At 35.9% G+C, this 22,426-nt stretch overlaps 1 protein-coding gene across 1 annotated transcript; it reads left to right on the plus strand.

The window, feature by feature from the left end:
- Positions 1 to 14,234: 14,234 nt before the first annotated feature.
- Positions 14,235 to 19,979, plus strand: LOC109220676 (GDSL esterase/lipase At1g28590-like). The gene is made up of 5 exons (XM_019385136.1): positions 14,235 to 14,569; positions 15,119 to 15,349; positions 17,717 to 17,865; positions 18,486 to 18,762; positions 19,371 to 19,979. The coding sequence occupies exons 1-5, from the start codon at positions 14,320 to 14,322 to the stop codon at positions 19,622 to 19,624; spliced, it is 1,161 nt and encodes a 386-aa protein (XP_019240681.1). The 5' UTR covers positions 14,235 to 14,319; the 3' UTR covers positions 19,625 to 19,979.
- Positions 19,980 to 22,426: the final 2,447 nt, after the last annotated feature.

Raw genomic sequence — 22,426 nt, forward strand, 5'->3', positions numbered from 1 at the left:
TGTATAAGTTTGTATATCATGTTGGGTCGTCATATATTGAGTATTGACGGGTTTTCTGGCTCATTTACCCATGATAGTATGATAAGAAAGATACGCTACGTTGGTACTCGGTTGAGTAAGGCACCGGGTGCCTGTCGCGGCCCTTCGGTTGGGGTCGTGACAGCTTCTTTGGATCATAACTGGCCCCAACTTTCTTCAGCATATCTGCCAAAGTTTCTTCCCTAGATGCACCAGTTTTATCTTGATGCTTGCTTAAATTACTAGCCTTCAGCCGCCTCCCCAGAACTATTTCCCCCTGAGTTGTTGACACTCTCCTCCACACCCCCACAGATAGCAAGAACTTTTTCTTTCTTTTTACTACCCTTCCTACTTGACTCAGCCCCCTTTACATGTTTCACAGAACCAACCAAAACAAACCTATTATCTACCTTTTCAACTACATCAGAAAATACCAAACAAGTATGTACTTCACCATGGGTTTCTTGATTCTTGTGTCAGTGTTAGAAGAACCATGTTCGTCACCTTCGCTGGCAGAGATAAAAGCTTCAGACTCAGAGCTGGAGTCAGATTCTTCAGCAGAACTTTCCTTCTTCTGGCTAGCCCTCAATTTCTCTTTTAGAGCTTTTCTCAGAGAACCAGAAGCTACAGATTTTCTAGCTAGCATTTTCTGCCTACGAAACCTAGGTTTTGGGTTTTCAATAGGAGGAGTAGATGAGGATGTATTCGATGGAGATACAGGTGGGGGAGTGCCAGGATTATCTTGGGGGTTAGACATGGTGAATTGTTTCTTGAAGAATTTGGGAATTTTGGAATTTTGGAGAGAAGAAGATAATCAGAAATAGAGGGGGGGTTGACGGTTATGAAATAATGAAGATGGGTGTGGTGAGTATTTAAGGATGATTAGAAGTAATTACAGTAACGGCAGCTTTTTGCAGGAGTCAATTAGAAGTCTAATCACTTTTAAATTCTGGTCTCCTAGTGATTAATAAGCGACGCTAGATTTTAGGCAAAAATCTCATTTTATTTAGAGTTCTAGGAGAATGAAACTGGTTCAATGCTCAACGGATAGAATTTCTGGGAGTTTGATGAATGTAGGACTTCTGCTCATGATTGAAAAATTAATTTTTCTAGTTGTGCAAAGTATATAAAACATACCTGAACTTTCTCATAAGCATATACTGATGAACCGGGATCTTCAAGTAGAACTCACTTGAACATGCCTCAAATTTCATAATAGAAAAAAAACTTTGTAAGAGATCAATGAGTCATATATACACATGTCACAGGAGTATACTGATTAAAGTATGAGACTGAGTAAGAATTAATCTAGATATTTACACAAAGTTGAAATTCCTAACCAAAAATTTTTTTCATTGCATTCTGAACTGGACCTTTTAGGCGATCTTAATCATCCCTAGTTCCAACCTGTTCCTCTCAAAGTTTTCTCTACTCAGTGCTTTAGTGAAGATGTTAGCTATTTGTTTATCAGTAGCACAGAATTCTATTGAAATCAATCCTTTCTCATAGTTATCTCTTAAGAAGTGGTGTCTAACATCTATGTGCTTAGTCCTCTTATGATGAACAGGGTTCTTTGTCATACTTATGGCACTAGTGTTATCACAGAATATTGGAATACATCTCACTTCTATTCCAAAGTCTACCAACTGTTGTTTGATCCATAGTAATTGAGCACAACAAGAAGCAACAGCAACATACTCAGCTTCAGCAGTAGATAGGGCCACAGAGTTTTGCTTTTTGGTAGCACATGACACAAGACATGAACCAAGGAAGTGTGCCATACCTGAGGTGCTCTTCCTATCCACTAGGAAACCTGCATAATCAGCATCAGCATATCCTACTAGATCAAAATTACTACCTTTAGGATACCAAAGGCACAGATCAGTGGTTCCTTTTAGATATCTCAGTATCCTCTTGACAGCAGTCAAGTGAGACTCTTTGGATTTGCCTGAAAACGAGCACAAAGTCCTACACTGAAAACAATGTCAGGTCTGCTAGCAGTGAGATACAAGAGTGAACCAATCATACGCCTGTACAACTTTTGATCAACTGATGAACCAGGTTCATCAACATCTAATTTAGTGGCAGTTGCAATTGGTGTGTCTATTTGTTTAGATTCCTCCATTTTAAACTTTTTGATTAGCTCTTTTGTATACTTTTGCTGATGGATCATGGTTCCATTTGGACTTTATTTAATTTGTAAGCCTAAGAAGAAATTAAGCTCACCCATCATGCTCATTTCAAACTCACTCCCCATTAATTTTGCAAAGTCCTTACTTAGCTTGTCAGTGGTGGCTCCAAAGATTATGTCATCAACATAAATTTGCACAACAAGGAGATCCTTACCTTTTTCCTTTAAGAATAAGGTACTATCTATTTTACCTCTCTTGTAACCATGCTCCAGTAAGAATTTCGACAGTCGTTCATACCATGCTCTTGGGGCCTGCTTTAGTCCATAGAGAGCCTTGTCCAGCTTGTACACATGCTCAAGACATTCCTTACTCTCAAACCCTGGAGGTTGTTTCACAAACACTTCTTCTTTTAGGTAGCCATTTAGGAAGGCACTTTTGACATTCATCTGATGAAGAGTAAATTCTATATGTGCTGCAAAGGCTATAAGAAGTCTGATTGCCTCTAGTCTTGCAACTGGAGCAAAAGTCTCATCATAGTCTATGCCCTCCTCCTGGCTGTAAGCTTGGACCACCAATCTTGCCTTGTTCCTTGTAATTGTTCCATCTTCATCAAGTTTGTTCTTGAAGACCCATTTTCTACCAATGACTGATTTGTCCTTGGGTCTTGGTACTAGGTGCCAGACTTGACTCCTTTCAAACTGGTTAAGCTCATCCTGCATTGCATTCACCCAATCTGCATCCTGCAAAGCCTCAACAACATTTTTAGGTTCAATGATAGATAGAAAAGCATCAAAAGCACACAGATTCTTTAATTGTGATCTGGTTTTAACTCCAGATGTTGGATCAGTGAGAATGTTCTCAATGGGATGAGAACTTTGATACTTATGAGGTTTCACAACCAATTGGCTTCTGCTAGATGTTTCTGCCATTTGCTGAAGAATAGGATCATGAACAGGTTCCTTTAAGGAGTTTACTTCAATTCCTCTTTGATTTCATCCCCCTGTCAGGTTGCCCTGTATGGAAGAACCTATTCCATCACCTGTTCCTTCTGTTGGTGCCACTTTGACCTGAGCTGATGCTTCAGTCAAGTCTTTTACCAATCCAATAGCTTCATCTTCATGTTCTTGTCTCTCAGAAAGAATGTTGGTTTCATCAAATACTACATGCACACTTTCTTCTACACACAAAGTTTTTTTTATTAAACACTTTATATGCTTTGCTATGTGAAGAATATCCCAAGAATACTCCCTCATCACTTCTAGGATCAAACTTTCCCAGGGAGTCTTTTCCATTATTGTGCACATAGTACTTGCAACCAAATGCCCTAAGATGGGATATGTTTGGTTTTCTCCTTTTAAGTAACTCATAGGAAGTCTTCTCTACCAGAGGTCTGGTCATGCATCTATTTATTATATAACATGCAGTGTTTACAGCCTCTGCCCAGAAGCTATGAGGTAATTTACTAGAAAGTAGCATGGTTCTAGCCATATCCTCAAGAGTTCTATTCTTTCTTTCAACTACTCCATTTTGCTGAGGGGTTCTAGGGGCAGAGAAATTATGATCTATACCATTTTCATCACAGAACTCAGCAAACTTGGAATTTTCAAATTCAGTTCCATGATCAGACCTAATGGAGGCAAGTTGATTTCCTAATTGTTTCTGAGTTTTTCTAACAAATGCAGAAAACATGTCAAACGCTTCATCTTTGGAGGTTAGAAATAGAACCTAGGTAAATCTAGAATAATCATCAACTAGCACCATTACATATTTCTTTCCACTTCTGCTCATGGTTCTCATTGGACCACATAGATCCATATGGACCAGTTCCAACGACTTGGTTGTACTTATCATTTTCTTGCTTTTGAAGGATGACCTTACCTGCTTCCCCCTTGCACATGCCTCACAAACTTTGTCTTCCTTGAACTTGATATTAGGTAACCCTATCACCAAGTCTTTAGAGACTAATTTTTTTAAGCTGATTTAGACTTGCATGACCAAGTCTTTTGTGCCACAGGAGGGGATCATTAACAACACACAAACAAGTGAGTTCATTTTCTGAAAGAGTGGACAAATCTACAATGTAAATATTGTTAACTCTTTTTCCCTGCAAAACAATCTTGTCAGTGGTAAGGTTAATCACAAAGCATTTGGTGGAGGTAAAAGCCACAAGGTTACCTCTGTCACACAATTGTGACACACTTATTAGGCTATATTTCAAGCCATCTATCAGGTAGACATTCTCTATGGAGTGAGAATCTGTTTTGCCTACCTTTCCAACCCCAATGATCTCACCTTTCTTTCTATTACAAAAGGAGACATTAACTCCTTTTAAGTCCTCAAGTGAAAGGAATTGGTCCTTGTCCCCAGTCATATATTTTGAGCAGCCACTATCCATATACCATATTTGGCTCCTCCCTTTCACTTGGACCTCCAAAAGGAAATCAGGGGTTAGTCTTAGGAACCCAAACTAGTTTGGGTCCCTTTCTATAAGCAAAAGGGTGAATCAAATTCCTTCTTACCCATCCAGGCAGCTTACTTTTTTCTTGAACAAAAGCTTTGTTCTTTTGACTGGCCTTTTCTTTTGCATTACATTCATATTTGTAATGGCCAGTCTTACCACAGTGTGTGCAGATTTTATTTTCAGGAAGTGTGAGGTACTTGCTTTTAGGGTCCCATTTTGGTGCTTGAGTCCCATAGCCAAGTCCTCTCTTGTTGCTACTGTGATGCTCTTGCAACTAAGAGAGTGCATCAGAAGCCTTGTTCCATTTGCAAGTTCTGTCTAGTTCATGTTTCACCTTTCCTAGATCTTCCTTTATGACTTTGATGAATTCATCTTTCTTACACAATTCATCTTTCATTTTTCCCAAATTTTCTTCTAGAGTGAGATATGTGTGATCAGTTCTCTTCTTTCCTGTTCGTAGTTTCAGTTTTAAGTTTTCAGACCTAAGTTCTAGAACACTATTGTCAAGTTCAAGAACCTGGTTCTTCAACTCAGCATTTTTGTTATCACTCTCATTTGCCCTAGACTCTAGACTTTTGCATTTTGCTTTTAGGATCACGCATTCCCTAGACAGAACTTCCTTCTCATTGTTAATTATCTCAGACTCATCAATGAAGTCTAGTAATAGCTCATCCAACCTTTCTTTAGAAAAGAATTTAATCTTGTCTTTGAGATGAAGAATACTTACCTCTTGTTCATCATCTGATTCTCCAATGGCCATCAGTGCTTGCTCTTCTTCAACTTCATCTTCTGAGTCTTCATTTGAGGTTTCTCCCCAAGCAGCAACCATAGCCTTGGTTGAACCTTTGTTTCTTTTTGGTTGAACCTGTTCCTTCTTCCTGTTCCTTCGTTCAACTCTTTCTTTCTTCCACTCAATTTTCCATTGAAGGCAGTTCTTGATCATGTGATCAGTCTTACCACACTTGTAGCAACCCTCATTTGTCTGTTTCTCAGGAGCTCTTGTCTTGTTGAAGGCTGTACCTCTTGAAGAACCCTTTCCTCTCATCAGATACTTTTTGAAATCTCTAGTGATCATAGCCATCTCATCATCTTCCAAATCTGAACCTTCAGCAAGTCTGAGAGCTAAGCTTCTCTCCTTCTTGGGGGTATCCATCTTCATGGTTTGCCTTCTCATTTCATAAGCAGCTAGATTTCCAATCATTTCATCCAGTCTAAGAGTAGCAATATTCTTGGATTCCTGAATGGCAGTGATTTTGCTTTCCCATGTGACTGGCAGAACCCTTGTCAGAATTTTCTCAACCTTGTCTTCTTCAAGAATGACCCTTCCAAGAGACTTAAGTTCATTTGTCAGTGTAGTGAACCTAGTATACATCTCCTGGATAGTTTCTCCTTCCTTCATAGTAAAATTCTCATATTGAGAATACACCAGTGTTCCTCTTGATCTTTTCACTTGAGGTGTTCCTTCATGAGCCACTTGGAAAGTGTCCCATATCTCCTTAGCAGTAGTACAGCTTTGGATCCTACTGTACTCATCTGGACCTAGTCCACACACAAGCCATTTCTTGGCCTTAGCATTTTTCTCCCACTTCCTCAGGTCTTCAGCAGTACAGTCAGCCCTTGTATTTGGCGCATCAACTCCTTCAGCATTATTCTTTGTGGTTGCTAGGGGACTATCAGTGACTATGTCCCAGAGTTCATAGCCTTCCCCTATGATGTGATCTCTCATCCTGTTCTTCCACCAAGAATAGTACTGACCATTGAAAAGTGGAGGCCTAGCAGTGGATTGCCCTTCCCAGTTCCCAGGTGGTGCACTTATGTTGATCTTCTCCTAAGGTGTTAGCCTCTTCAAGGATAACCTGCTCTGATACCAATTGAAGTTCTAAACGTTAATACCACACAAGAGGGGGGTGATTTGTGTGATACACAATTTTCGCTCTAGAAGAACCTGGTTCTTCTAGGTGTACTTACTACTACTGTTTGCGGAATTAAGAGTGCATAAAATAAAGAACACAGAGATTTTTACGTGGAAAACACCTGGCTCAAAAGGTGAAACCACGACCTATTACTCAGTAAGATTTTCCCAAACTTCCACTAAAATCACTGAGCCAAAACAACATTTACAAAACTCTTGTAAACATAAGGATTAAACTCTCCCAGTGTGGCACACAGCCTCAACTGTTGCGACACCTTCAAGTTAGCCTATAACTTGAATACTCAAAGTACCTATTACAATCGCTTCTACAAAAGCTGGAAAGGTACAACTTTAAACCACCTACTACAATTGAACTAGAATAAGAATAAACACAATGGAATTGGTTCTTCTATCTTGTCCAAGTAGCTTCGGGAATGCACACTTGAATCTCACATAAATTGCTTGCAAAATTGCTTTGCTCTTTTGCTCTCAATTTAGTTTAACTTCTGCGTTTGTGCAATACCTGTAAAAGAGAACAATCACTGTTATTTAAAGAGTTAGTAATCAGAGTTTGATTGAGACTCAATTGCTGATCTTCCATCGAAGTTGAGTCCTTAAACAATACAAACTCCAACCCTATCCTTGATCCGGATTGTGTTCTCTTCACATAAGGAGACTTCCTCTCCTTATCCAATATGCAACCTTTTCGATTAGTTCAGGAGATATTGCTGCTTTATCCTTGAGACTTATCTCCTTCACGTGCATCTCACATGTATAGGTTGATAAACACCGTGTCCCACATGATGAACTTGTTCCATGACTGAGTGCATTTGTCATTCTTCAAAACTTCACCTGAACTTGGGCCAACAGACAAACTTGACAGAAGAAGGGTATATTTGAATCAATAGTATTACGACAGAAGTATATTTGGACGCAAAGTATAACGAAAGATATATTTAAACCTTTTATTATAGTATCGGGACATATTTGGCCCTCTGCCGTACTATATATATTAGGTCAAATATACGGTGTAATTTGCCACAATAAGAGCTTATCTTAGAGTCAAAATTTTGAGTGGTACACAACATCATTTGATGTATATGTATTTATCTTCTCACCAACCCCTATTCTTCCTATTATTTCAATTTTAAACTTTATTTCTTCTGCTAAATTTTTACCCCAATTATAAAATGCCAAATGGATGAAAGCCTTTCTTGACAAAATCTTATCCACAAGGACCTACAATATCAACTTTCTTGCTTTCCATCTGTCCATCTTGTCCTCCTTTACTTTTCGTCTCTTCTATTATAATTTCTCTATTGTTATCATTTTGGGTATAAAAATATTAAGAGAAAAATTCTTGAGAAAATTATACAGTATAATCGCTCCAGAAAATAATTATCACAATATATATATATATATATATATATATATATATATATATATATATATATTACATAGTTATGTATAATTTTTGCATATATAACTAGCAGATGTAATTAATTTATTGTCAATTGACCAATTGTGTAACTTGCCCAAAATTCTTTTAAAACCTACAATAATAAATATAATATTTGTGTGATTATAAAATTTATGCAACTTGTGAGTCTTAACGTGTCATGAGATTTTTAAGGTTATAAAATTATATCATTAAGAATAGAATAAATATTTTAAGATTAAATTATTTCCAAATATTAAAAAATAATATCACATAAAGCATGACGAGTAAATATTTCCCCATTCTTTTTTCTTAACCCACATATATTCATCTTATCCTGCCTTAGCTTGTTATGTTAAATTTTCTGATATCTTTTTTCAACTTAAATATCTTTTCATTTTTTTTCTCAACTGTTATGCCCTAACTCCGTTAACAGTCACCTACCCCGTCCCGTTACCATTTCTGTTTATTTAGGCTTATATATAAGCATATTAACGGAGCAGTGGCGTTATTAGATTCTCTCCTTTCAACTTTGGAGCAAAGTTAAAAGATTCTCCAACAAACCACTTGCGCTTAACTTGCACAATAAAAAGGAATTCCTATTTTATTGGGCTAATTAGTCTAAATTTTTTCTTAACAGGATAAGTTACTTATTTGGCCAATCGATTAAAAATAATTAATTATTATATATATAATATTTTTTTTATTATTTTTTAAAACGACTATATTGTGTAGTTTTCCTAAAATAAATCACTAACATTCAAATAAATGATTTGTACGTCAAAATAACACGGTATAGCCAGTTTTCGGACTGGTCATTCCAAATAGCCAGCGTTTACTAAGTCAATGAAAAATAACCACTATTTTGCCGTAACAGAGACCGGTCCAGCATAATATACTGGAGTTCGGTGCACCTGTGTATGAACTCCAGCATACTATGCTGCACCTGTATACTTTGCTGGCTCCAGTATAATATACTGGAGACTGGAGCACCGGTGCTCCAAACTCCAGTATATTATGCTGGACCGGTATACTTGTTGGAACTCCAGTATATTTGTGACGACCCAAAGGGTCATCACCTGTATTCCTACTCACTCTGTACTTCTGAGTCCGTGAGAACCTCATTTGGGGTTGCCTCGATTTGTGTGCGCAGTCCGGGCGCGTAGCCGGAAAGTTTAAATATGAATTCGGTGAGAAAAATGTTAAATCTTGATATTAAAATTGATTAAGTTTGACTTCGGTCAACATTTTGGGCAAACATACCCGGACCCGTGATTTGACGGTCCCGGAGGGTCCGTAGGAAAATATGGGACTTGGGTGTATGCCCGGAATCGAATTCCGAGATCCCAAGTCCGAGAAATGAATTTTTATGTGAAATTGTTTTCTGAAAATAATTAAGGAAATTGAAAAATGAAATTTGATTGAAAGACTGTGGTATCGGGCTCGTATTTTGGTTCCGACGCCCGGTACAAGTCTTATATATGGTTTAAGCGCTTTCTGTAAAGTTTGGTGGAATTCGGGCGTCGTTAGACGTGTTTCGGACTAAAAACTCTAAACTTGATGTTTTATGAAAAATTTGGAAGGAAATCATGGGTCTTGAGGCCTAATTTGATGTTTATGATGTTGTTTGGGCGATTTGATCGCACGGATGCGTCCGCAGATGTTTTTGAGTTTATGTGTATGTTCGGTTTGGAGCCTCGAGGGCTCGGATGAGTTTTGAGTAGGTCCCAGGAGGTCTTAGACTTAGAGATATCAGATGCTGTAGGTTTAGGGAATTTCAGGCTCCAGTGCGCCCGCAGTCACCTTAGCGCGGTCCGCGGTGCATGCTGCGCGGCCGCGGTCGTCCATGCGCGGTCCGCGTGGCTAAGTTCAGAGAGCCAGTAGTTTCCAGGTCGACCAGCGCGGCTGCGTCCCCTTTTGCGCGGTCCGCGCTGGAAGATTCAGAGAAATGAAAATTGTGAGGTTCTTCAGCGCGGCCGCGTCCATTTTTGTGCTGTCCGCGCTGGAAGGTTCAGAGAGTGGCATCTTGGTTCAGTCTTCAGCGCCGCCGCGGTGCACTTTTATGCGGTCCGCGCTGGGTCTTCAGGGAGGGTATATAAAGTCGAGAATTTCAATTATTTTTCACTTTTTCAAAAAAAACCCAAAACCTAAGAGGCGATTTTCCAAACGATTCTTCTTCTTCAAAACGATTGGTAAGTAATTTCTAACTCATTTTCTTCACTCCTTAACATCTTCAAACACAAATTCCAACTTCAAACAAAGATTTTAATGGAAAAATTTGGGAATTTTGGGTAGAACCTAGGTTTTCTAAAATTGGGGGTTTTGGACCTCAATTCGAGGTCCGATTCCAAAATAATTTATATATTTGAATTCATGGGGGAATGGGTAATCGGGTTTTGGTTCGAACCTCGAGTTTTGACCATGTGGGCTCGGGTTTTGACCTTTTGGGGAAAAGTGATGAAAAAGCTATAATTAGACATTGGGTTTGATTTGCTTAGCACATATTGATAACATGAAATCATTATTGCATAGATTTGGTTGAGTTGGAGCCGGATTCGAGAGGGAAAGCGGTTGTGGAGGATTGAATTGGCCGTGAAAGTTTGAGGTAAGTGTTTGGTTTAACCCTAGCTTGAGGGAATATGAGTTGAGTCATGTTGCTACTTGCTAATTGATCGAGTACGATGTAAAGGCATGGTGACGAGTATCTATACATTGGTGTCTAGCATGACCGTGGGTCCTTATCTGTGGATAGTTGGTTATTGTTAGGTCTTCCATGCTTAATTGATGGTTCCTATGTGTTGAAAAGACCTTGTGAAAGTAATTGTGATTGTGGAACTTCGTAGAGCATTGGCTCGGCTTGGAATACAAACTTATGAAAGTATATGAGATAAGAAACTCTTGGAGCTTTGGCTCGAGTGGTAATGTGAACTATGATACGAAAATGAAAGAAAGAGAAGAGTAATGATTTATCCCCTTGCCGGGTTGTTATTGGTTGTTGGTGTGCCCTTGCCGGGATTTCCTTCCAAATACTTGTTTACTCCCTTGCCCTTATTTTGTGATTGTTGCTTGGGTGAGGTGGAGTGATAAATAATATGGATCGGGTTGCGCGCCGCAACAATGCTAAATGCTAATTAAGGATCGGGTTGCACGCTGCAGCAATGATATTTGAGGATCGAGTTGCGCGCCGCAACAATGCTAAATGCCAATTAAGGATCGGGTTGCACGCCGCAACAATAATAAATGATATGGATCGGGTTGCACGCCGCAACAATGATATTTGTGGACCGGGTTGCACGGCGCAACAGTGTTGAGATATATTGGGTCGGGTTGCGCGCCGCAACAGTTATTGATACAAATGTGTTTATTTGGGTATTACTTCTGGTTCGCTGTAAATTCTGAGCTGCCCTTAGATTGCTACTCTGGACTTACTGTTAATATAGTTATCTCCCCACACCATGTTTCCCCCTCCCATATTGTTACTTGCCTGGTATTCGATTTTCGCTGTATATTTATAATTGCACAGGTTTATGTGGTGTCCAGTCTAGCCTCGTCACTACTTCGACGGGGTTAGGCTAGACACTTACCAGCACATGGGGTCGGTTGTGCTAATATTACACTCTGTGTATTTTTGCACAGGTCCAGGTTTCGAGCAGCAACATCAGCACTAGCACGGGAGCAGACCTTCAGTCCAGAGAGACCTGAGGTAGCCTTGCAAACGTCCGCGAGCCCGGCGTCTCCCTTCCATCCTTACATTAGACTGTCATCTCATTGTATTCGAGATAAACAGATTTATATTTCTTTCAGACTTTATATTTAGCACCTCTTCGATGTTCGTAAGTATGTGACTCCAGTTCCGGGGTAGAGATTCACGTTAGAAATTCGTATTTTTATTCAGCTATCTAAATTTAAGGCTTCCGCTTATGATTTTAATTTCGTTGCTTTTGTTTCAATGCTGTTAGTCATCATGTGTGTAATGGGAAGCTGTATAGGTTGGCTTGCCTAGCTCCTATTAGTAGGCGCCATCACGACCCCCGAGGGTGAGAAATCCGGGTCGTGACAATATTATGTTGGAGTTCTAGTGTACTTATGCTGGAACTCCATCATATTATGCTGGAGTTCCAGCATACTTATCCTGGAACTCCAGTATAATATGCTGGAGTTCAAGTATACTTATGCTGGAACTCCAACATAATATATTGGCGTATTTTTTCGGGTTTTGAACAGTGTTTTCGCTCTGATTTATCTTTACATGAAAAGTGGCTAAATTTGGATTACTTTTGAAACTGGGCTATTTTTGAACGACCAGTTGTAAATCTGGCTATTTTTGAATTTCACCCGATTTGTACGAAGCAAGAGTCAAAATTGACATCCATTATCCGTAGCCCTTATCGACGTGGATATCACTATATAGTTTTGTATATATTATATTCCGTTTTCTCCTTGAATGACACATCATAAATTTTAATAAATAAAATTAAATGAATTATTTGCATACGTCATGATGACATAATATTTGAAGCTATCCTAAGAGTATCAGAATCTTTGATTATGTCATAGCAGTGACTAAACAACATTAGCAACTTAATCAGTTAATTTAGATATTAAATTAAGTAGTAACAATTAACAATATTACAAATTAAATTTATAAATTTTGAAAGAGAATTGGCCCTTGCCATTTGGACATTTGGAGTTGGTGGAGTCAAACAAAGTTTCTATATATTTATCCATTATATTAGAGCCTATATTATATCCATTAGCCAAATAATGGCCAAGAAAAACATACAATGAATTTCGAGGTTCATTATCCACAGGCTTTTTCGATGTGGACATCATTGAATTTTTACTTTATCTATAATTTCCCCCTTTTTTCCCTGAGCGACACATCATGAATATTAATAAATAAATAAAAATTTATTGAACTATTCTTGTTCATCATGGTGATAATATTTTAATTTTTTCATTTAATGACACTCCAATGCCACAATATGTCCGGTCAAACTAGTTTGGCCATAAGATTTTTTTTTTTTTTTTTTGTCGGAATCAGTGTTTGTCCATAAAAATTTCAAATTTTACTTGAGGTTGAATTTCAAAAAATTTCAAAGATTTGAAAAATCCCAACAAGCTGTTTTTCAAAATTTTCACTTCAAGTCACTCACAAAATTCAAAAATAGCTTCAATTTGTATTCATATCCAAACACAACTCTAATTTTCAAATACCATTTTCACTCAAATTTTTTTTCTTCACTTTTTCCGAAAATTTATAATTCTTATGCCCAAACGCCCACTAAGAGATATAAATTGAAACGGGGGAGCTAAGAGTATTGGAATCTTGATTATTTCATAACAATGGCTAAATGCAAATTAAACAACTTAATGTGTTTTTATTGAAACACGAAGGTTAGACCATCCAAACTTGTAGTGTAGTGGTAAATATTCATTCATTCTTAACCAAAGGTATCAGATTTGAGCTCTAGGCTCACCTATAATAGGGAGCGGTTTACACTTCAAAGTAAGACTTGCCAACATTAGAAGTAAGCTCCAAAGGTGAAAAAAGCACGGACTAGCCAGTTTTTGGATTGGTAATTGATAATAGACAGCGTTTGCAAAGTCATTAAAAAATAGCCACTATTTTGCTTCAACAAGAAAAGTTCCAGCATAATATACTGGAGATTGGTGCACCTGTGTATGAACTTTCAGCATATCATGCTGGAACTCCAACACATGGAAGTTCCAACATAATATACTGAAGATTGGAGCACCTATGTATGAACTTACAGCATATTATGCTAGAACTCCAGTATATTATGCTGGAAGCTCACATGTAAAAACTTCGAACTCTAGTATATTATGCAGGAATATTTTTCAGATTTTTGAACAGTGTTTTCGTGCAGATTTATCTTTACATGAAAAATGATTAAATTTCGATTACTTTTGAAATCGTGAATATTTTTCAATTACCACTTATAAATCTGGCTGCTCCAAAGCGAATACAAAAAACCGGCTGAAAAACTCCAAAAAAAAAAAAAAAATCTCAAAAGTTTGGTGATCACGGTTAAAAATACATATTTTGAACTTTTTTATTTGGAAATTAAAGAAACAGTTAATACTAGTAATTAGTATAACGTTAGTTGAACTCTCCGTCAAAGGAAAAAGAGGAAAGAAAACGTTAGTTGTCCTTGTACTCAAATGGCTATTTCCTCGTAGGCTCTTGCCACTTGGACATTTTTGGGTTGGTAGGTCAACAAAAATTTCTATAAATTCATTCTCATATCAAACAACTCCTCAGAGGATTTCAAAATTTTGAACCCTCTATTATTGATAGCAAAATAAAATTCAAAAAAAGCTTAAAGCATTTGCAATGGTTTCTTCTTCTTCTTCCTCTTCTTTTATTTATATTATTCTTTTGTTGAATTCTTCATTTGGATTTGTTTTTGGATGCTATGAATCTATAATTAGCTTCGGTGATTCGTTAGCCGATACCGGAAACCTCATTCGACTCTCGAAATCCAATAATCACGTTGCTTCTTCCGTACCTCCTTATGGTGAAACATTCTTTCATCATCCTACTGGTCGATTCTCCGATGGACGTCTCGTTATAGATTTTATTGGTACGTATAATAATATCTTTATTTTTATCTTTTACATGACGTGATAGTAAAAATATTTGTTTTACTGTTAATGCACACAGTAGTAAATGGAACATAGATATATGCATGAAAAATCATAAAATTTCAAGAAATATAGATTCTGAACCTATATTATTAAAGTAATTACTATAAGTTCAATGCTAAAAAATCTAAACATCGAACTCATCTACTTTAAATTCTTGATCCGCCTCTGAGTTTATGTATGTGCGCCTTCAATTAAAATACTTGTATTTCGAAGAACACATCCCATTTCCTCTGCATAATTTCCTATAGGTGTCCCATTTTTATGGAATACAGATATATACGTGAAAATTATAGAATTTCAGTAAGGAATAAGTCGAAAATAGTCTCTGTACCTCCAGAATCCAATCCTCCACAAGGTAAGGGCAAGACTGCGTACACACTAGCTATCCTCTCTAGACGTCAGTTGTGGGAATACAATGGATACGTTATTATTTTCGTCGTAGATTGTGAATACTTTGGTTTTAATTATGTTATATGATTTTGCAGCTGAGAGTATGGGATTTCCACTTATACCACCATATGCTGGTGTTATGAAAAACATGACAAGTAGCAGAAATTCAATAAGAGGAATAAATTTTGCAGTAGCAGGAGCTACAGCAGTAGATATATCTTTTTTGGAGAAAAGAGGAGTCAAGAATCCAGCAACCAATGTGTCCTTAGGAACTGAATTGGAGTGGTTCAAACAAATGTTGCCAATTTTGTGCAATTCTCCAACAAGTAAGACCCCACAATATATATATATATATATATATATATATATATATATATATATATATATATATATATATATATATATTATACACGGTTATACACATTATACATGTATTACAAATATAATATATCTGTCCAGGGGTGGATACGCCTTGCGGCAAGCGATGTCACGCTTCGCCGCTTGATTCACAGGAATAATTTTTATTAAATATGTACATATAGATAGCATACAAAATAAAAATATTGGGTATAACTATAAAAAATGACACCACTTTTCATGAAAGTGAATTTATTCATTTATTCATTCAATTTTTCAAAATTTGACATCGGTTACTAAAATTCTTGCGTACGCTCTCTATCTATCGGCCATTTTTAATTAAGGTTGGACCGACTGTTGTTTAAACTAATTTTTTTTTGTTCTCCCTTTTTTTGGCAAACCACCAAGTGGACCAAACCATAGAAGAAAAATATGTCATTTTCGTATCAAAGACGCAAAAAATAGGAGGATAAGAAATTCTAGGCAAGTAAAAATAAAATAAGATTGATATAACCCTAAGTTAGGGAGTATCTCTTATTCTTGTTATATGTTATAAGCAATCCATTATTACATGAACACTCAACTCTACACCAATTTATCTCTCTCTCTCTCTCTCTATATATATATATATATATATGTATGTATATAGTCTTATCATAATATTTGTGTGACTATAAAACTTTTGAAACTTACAGTATTAAACGCATCATAACATTAATCTGTTTAACTATAAAAGTTTGCCATTAAGAATAAAATAGAAAGATTAAATTAAATTATTTCTTAGTTTAATATAATGTCATTTTCTCATACGAATTAATATAAAATAATGTTATTCTTTTAGGAATAGAAGGAGTAGTCATCATCCTCTATAATCATCCACTCAAGAGAGGGACCAACCCCTACAATTCTAGCCTTCCATTTACTTAATGGAAAAAGATTTAATAAGAAAAGACAATGAAAAGGAGTAGTTGAGAAGTTGATCCAACAATAAGTTAAAGCTTTTAAGTAAGGAAAGTGGTTGCTTAAATGTATAGTTAGAAGTAACTACAAATTAAATATAAAAAAGAATTTGTCAATAAAAATAGAAATCTAGTCATACCTAGCTATGTGGGCGTGGTAGGTAAGTAAAGGGACAGGCGGACCCATTTATCTTTTCACTTTACTTTAAAGTTCAGACTCGAAATTCTACCACATCGATCTCGTCTAATTTATTAAGCTCAAAATTAGTGGTTTGTACTTATATTTAGCTAGTTTTTAACACAATAAATGCTCTAAACGCAGATGAACCCATAATTTCTTCACTAGATTTGCTCATGCGTTAATCATAGATGAATTCTATGGACTGACGATATACATATTTACAAATTAGGTCATTTATAAGGTTATAATACATAAATTACTATATAAAATAATATTAATTGGTACCTTAATAAGAAAATAACAGCTAACTTGCTATCATATATATAATTACCTGATAATGTGAAAAAAGTTTGTATCTAATTTTTAATGTATAAAACTTAAAGCCTTGATTAAGAGAATAAAGTGATAAACAAAGAAAGTTAGATTAGTTGGTGATTTATTCCTAAAGGAATATTTGTTTGTTAATTATATTATTAGATTTCTGGATTTCTTACTTAGTCATGTAGTGCTTGATAAAGCTAAAGACTTTTGTTGCTTTTGTTTAGGATAAGCCTTCCCTTCACCAATGACCAACCACAAATAAAATAACCAGATTTAATTAAAAAGAATATTATTAGAGTCCTATTATTAAACGGAATTACTTGAAATAGATGGACAATATCCTTTGTTACTAACTAAAGAAACAAAAGAATTATATAGTGGGGACATCATGTTAAATTCGACGGCTCTGTTTGGATATTTTTTTCTAAATGAGTTGTGAGACATTTGATTTTAGAAATGTTTGATTTATTTCTAAAAATCTTCTGTGTTCAGACTTTAGATGACACGTATACTGAATTGGACTTCCACAATATATTCATTTTGAATAGATACCAAAGAAAAGAAAATCATAAGACAAGTGACAAAGAAACTAACTTTATAAAACATCATATAGAAAAGAAAGAAAAAACAAAGCATAAGATAAAGTGATAAAGAAACTAAAATTTCATCATTATGCTACTAATAAAAAATAAAATTTAAAATTATATACACTGATAATATAAAAAAGTGCTTATAATGTATTTTGACTTGTTATAAAAGGTTTTTTTTCTCATAAGGTTTTATAGAGAATTATTTGTTATTATTTCTTAAATAATGTATTGGTATAAATTCTTACGTCAATACATAGAACTTATACTCTTTGAAATATTAACCAGGTTGCAGGGAGTTTCTTGGGAATTCACTAGTTCTAATGGGGGAAATTGGAGGCAATGATTATAATCATCCATTTTCTCAAGGAAGGTCGAGTGAAGAAGTTCAGACATATGTGCCTGAAGTTGTTAAAGCCATTGGCCTAGCCATTCATGTAAGAATCAATTATAATTTTCATCAAACCCATATTTTTACTTAAAGAAGGGAGCTTTAGAGGTCACGGGTTCGAGCAGTGGAAATAGCTCTTGCAGAAATATAGGGTAAGGCTGTGTACAATAGACCTTTGTGGTCTGGTCCTTCCCTGGACCCCGCGCATATAGGGAGCTTAGTGCACTCGACTGCCAAGGGGAACATTGGAGCAACGGTAAAGTTGTCTCTGTGTGACTTATATATAGGTCACCGGTTCGAGCCGTGGAAACAACATCTTGCATAAATATAGGGTAATGTTGCATGCAATAGACCTTTGTGGTCTGGCCGCGTATCCTGCGCATATTGGGAACTTAGTGCACCGGGCAGCCAAGGGGAGCTTTGGAGCAACGGTAGAGTTGTCTCCGTGTGACCTATATATAGGTCACGAGTTTGAACCATAAAATCCGCCGATGATGCTTGCATCATGGTAGGTTGCCTACATTATACCCTTTGGGTGCGGCCCTTCCCCGGACTTTGCGTAAACACGGAATACTTTGTGTACCATGCTGCCTTTTTTTCTTCTTCCATATATTACTTAAATATTTTCTTAATATAGTAAGTGACACTTTGTTGATTATTTTGCAGGAACTAATTGAACTTGGAGCTCAAACACTTATTGTTCCTGGAAATCTACCAATTGGATGTTCAGCTTCTTATTTAACTACTTTTGAGAACTCAAATAAAGATGAATATGATGCTGAAACTGGTTGTATTAATTGGTTAAACAATTTTGCTGAATATCATAACCAATTACTTCAAGAAGAAATTCATCGAATTCGTGAGCTTCATCCTCAAGCCAATATAATCTATGCTGATTACTACAATGCAGCCATGCACATTTACAAATCTCCAAAAAAATTTGGTACGTAAAATCTACTTTTTTACATTATCATATCATTATAGAAGTAACTGATATACTCTGGCTATATAAATTTTTTATAATATCGGTGTACTTTAACTTGTTGCAGCAGGCTACTAATTCCATTTATTGGTATTAGTTGCATCTAGTTATCTTTTAGGTGACCAGATAGTGTAAAACTTTATGGAATCTTTACACAAATAGTACATAGATTATACACTGATTATACACATATTATACATAAATTATATATTCATTGGCTATTCGGATTCACTATTTACTTTCTTAGCTGGTAAACATAGATTAAACACTAAAAAAAATTTCTCCCAAAAAAGGTATGCAATTGAAAAAAGAAGAATGAAAAAGAGTAACTGGCCATATGATTAAACACTGATTATACATGATGATACACATTATACATGAATTATAAACCCGATGGCTATTTTTATTTATTTTAAGTGGTAGGATGGGTGATATTTAGGCTAATTCTTCAAAATTTATTTACGTTGTCAGTATATAAAAGTTTATAAACTCTATCGTTATTTCTCGAACTTTCTGAAAACATCAATTTGGAAGTTCATTAATTAACAATTTTGTTAATAATTGTGTAGGTTTTACAAGCACAATTGTAGCATGTTGTGGAGGAGGAGGTCCATACAATTATGATTCATTGACAAGTTGTGGTTCACCACCCTCAAATGTTTGTGAAAACCCTTCTTCATATGTTAGTTGGGATGGTATACACTTGACAGAGGCAGCATACAGATTAATAGCCAAAGGTTTATTACAAGGTCCATACACAATTCCTAGAATAAATGAACTTTGTTCTTTTGATGGCTTAAGTAAGGGAAAGTCAGACCAGTAGCATACTACGGTCTAATGGCGCTCGCAACCTTCAAATTCTAGATCTGTCTCTTGTATAGAAAATTGTATATAAGTGTCCAATATTCTAGAGACTCAACTTGAAAAGATAGATATAATTGAGCAACTTGGAATTGTAACATATATACACCAACTTTAGCTTGGATTTGATAGAGAGTGAGCACTATTACAAGTTTGAAAGTAATCATGTAATTAGTCATGATATGTATATCTAGCTTTCTTTAGGTTTACATTTATTAATTTATTATTAGGCTGAACCCCAAATCAAAAGTGTTTGCAGGTGTGTCCACTTATTTTCTTATTCAAGTTCAATTTTAGAAAGTTCACATTCTTATTGATATTGTGGTGGTCGCATATAGTTCAATTGTTAATTTGTATATATTAAATGAATTTCTTAAAATAAATACGAAGTTTATAGCAAAACTATTGCATTAATTTTCTTACTTTTCTTCTGCTCCAAAGGCTATGATTCGGTTCAGGAGAGGATTTTTTGTACAAGTTTCCTTTTTTTTCTCTGGACAAGATACTAAGCTAGCGTTTGGCCATAGATTCTCAAATTTGTTTTAAAAAATCTGACTTGAGTGAAGTTTGGTTTGAAGATGAAAATCTGTTTAGACATAATTTTTCAAACAAATTTCACTTTTTTTTTTGGAAAAACATGAAATGTGACTTATATCCATAAGTTCTAAAAACTATCAAAAATAACCAACAATACCAAACAAACAAACTTGCTAATATTGTATATGCAGAACCTTCATCGATTCGATTCATTATCATTATCACAAACCATAGTCCTGAAAATAGATAAGTTTGGCATAAAATTATCATTTTTATAATGAACTACATGATACATTATCCTAAAATCATAACATGATATTTCAATATCAACTGCTAATAACACAATTACTAGCCACTATAATTCGTCATTTGCAAAAATATTACAAGATCCATCGGTCCAAAAAAAAATGGTAGTAATTAGCTGGTGGTTAGTTGGGTCATAATAGATGGTGGACAATTTTATAAAGTACAAAGGTTTGGGATAAAGTTTGAAATTGTTAAAAAATCCAACAGTGATATTTTGGGCCAAAAACAGGTCTAGAGCTGGTTTTGGGATTTGAAAATTTTATTCTCAAAATTTGCCAAAACATGAATAACATCTATAAACAAACATGTTCTGCCAAATTTTTTTTGGAAAAAACTTAACAAAATTTATGGCCAAACGGAGGCTAAAATAAGAGTTAAATTAATTTAAACCATTAGTATTTAAGGAACTTTTAAATGATCAAGTCACATTTATCTATTGTACTAGGTATTCTATTTTATTTTAAAGATTACTGACACCGTATTTTAAGGAGGCTTACCTCTAGATATCCTTTGGATATGTCACGACCCAAATATCACTAGTCGTGATGGCACTTAACTCGACCCGCCAGGTAAGCCAACTAACAGTCAATACAATACAGTGAGATTTATAGGAAAACAGTGAAGAATTATCTAAACATTTATATGTTAACCCAAGGTCTGGTAGTACGAATCATGAGCTTCTAAGACTTGGAATTTACAAAGCTGGTACAAATAATTACACGATCTGTTTGAAAGTTACATAAACAGATTAGCAAAATCTAAAGCTACTAAGGACAAGTGGCAGCTATATACGGAATGCACGAACATCTTCAGAGTCAGCTTCCGACATCACCAGCCGCTCCGCTCCAAAAATCTGCACGCAAGGTGCAGAAGTGTAGTATGAGTACAATCGGCCCCATGTACCCAGTAAATATCTTGTCTAACCTCGTCGAAGTAGTGACGAGGCTTTTTAGCTAAAAGATACTCACTGATAAAACCTATACCGAAAACTAGCAATAGAACTATACTAAGATATAACATAAAAGTGTACATGAAATGAATATGCAAAGCAATAACTGAGTACACGAAGAGATCACAATTTAACATTTTCCAATATCTCGACCAATCTTTTCCTTAGTGCGAAAATCAATAAACTACGATAGTCACTCCGTAACTTTCATAACGTGAGGAATGTACTCAGATATCAAGTGAATTGCATGACAACACCCTTCGTGCATTTATCTCATCCTCACCAAATATGCGTATAACAGTACCAATTGGATGGCAGAAATGCCGATAACAGTAATGTCAAGTAGGAAATGCGCAAGTAGCAATAATGAACGAGGATTTACATATGGGCAACAACAATAGACTAGGCGGAAGGCATAAGAGTAATGACAACATTTAGGAAAAAGGAATATCAACTTCAACTAAATAGCATGGTGGAGGCCTAAATATAGATATAATAAATAAGAAGGGAACACATGATCTTTACAAGTTAACAAGTAGAGGCATGAATGACTAACATGAAAAAAGCCTTGTACTAAAGTGCAACAAAATGGATACGACATGGATGTATTTATAACAACAGGAAGTAGGCATGGTATTTGCAAGTTAAGCAAGTAGAAGGCATGGGCAACACAACAACAATTGAGATAGAGAACAAGGACATGAAAATAACGACAAGTCACATAAGAGCTATAAGTACGACAATAACAGCTCAAGGTTAAGGCATGAGCGTATACACGAGGAAAAGATATCACAATATAATGCATATCCCTCATCCTCGCTTGCACGGAAACACCCCTCGTGCCATGAACTCGTGATAATATAAATGCATGACAATATAAATAAAATGGAACGGCATCACCCTTCGTGCTTTACTCCTAAATGAATGGCACGACATCACCCTTCGTGCTTTACACTCACATAACATGGCACA

The sequence above is a fragment of the Nicotiana attenuata genome, unplaced genomic scaffold (genome assembly GCF_001879085.1).
Source record: "Nicotiana attenuata strain UT unplaced genomic scaffold, NIATTr2, whole genome shotgun sequence".
In the NCBI taxonomy this organism is placed as follows: Eukaryota; Viridiplantae; Streptophyta; class Magnoliopsida; order Solanales; family Solanaceae; genus Nicotiana; species Nicotiana attenuata.

What these genes read in the sequence shown, in the direction of transcription:
- LOC109220676 (XM_019385136.1), top strand. Translation starts at nt 14,320, where the DNA reads ATGGTTTCTTCTTCTTCTTCCTCTTCTTTTATTTATATTATTCTTTTG. An exon ending in TTTGTGCAATTCTCCAACAA is followed by an intron (nt 15,350 to 17,716) that starts GTAAGACCCCAC and finishes AATATTAACCAG; the next exon opens with GTTGCAGGGAGTTTCTTGGG. An exon ending in CAAATCTCCAAAAAAATTTG is followed by an intron (nt 18,763 to 19,370) that starts GTACGTAAAATC and finishes ATAATTGTGTAG; the next exon opens with GTTTTACAAGCACAATTGTA.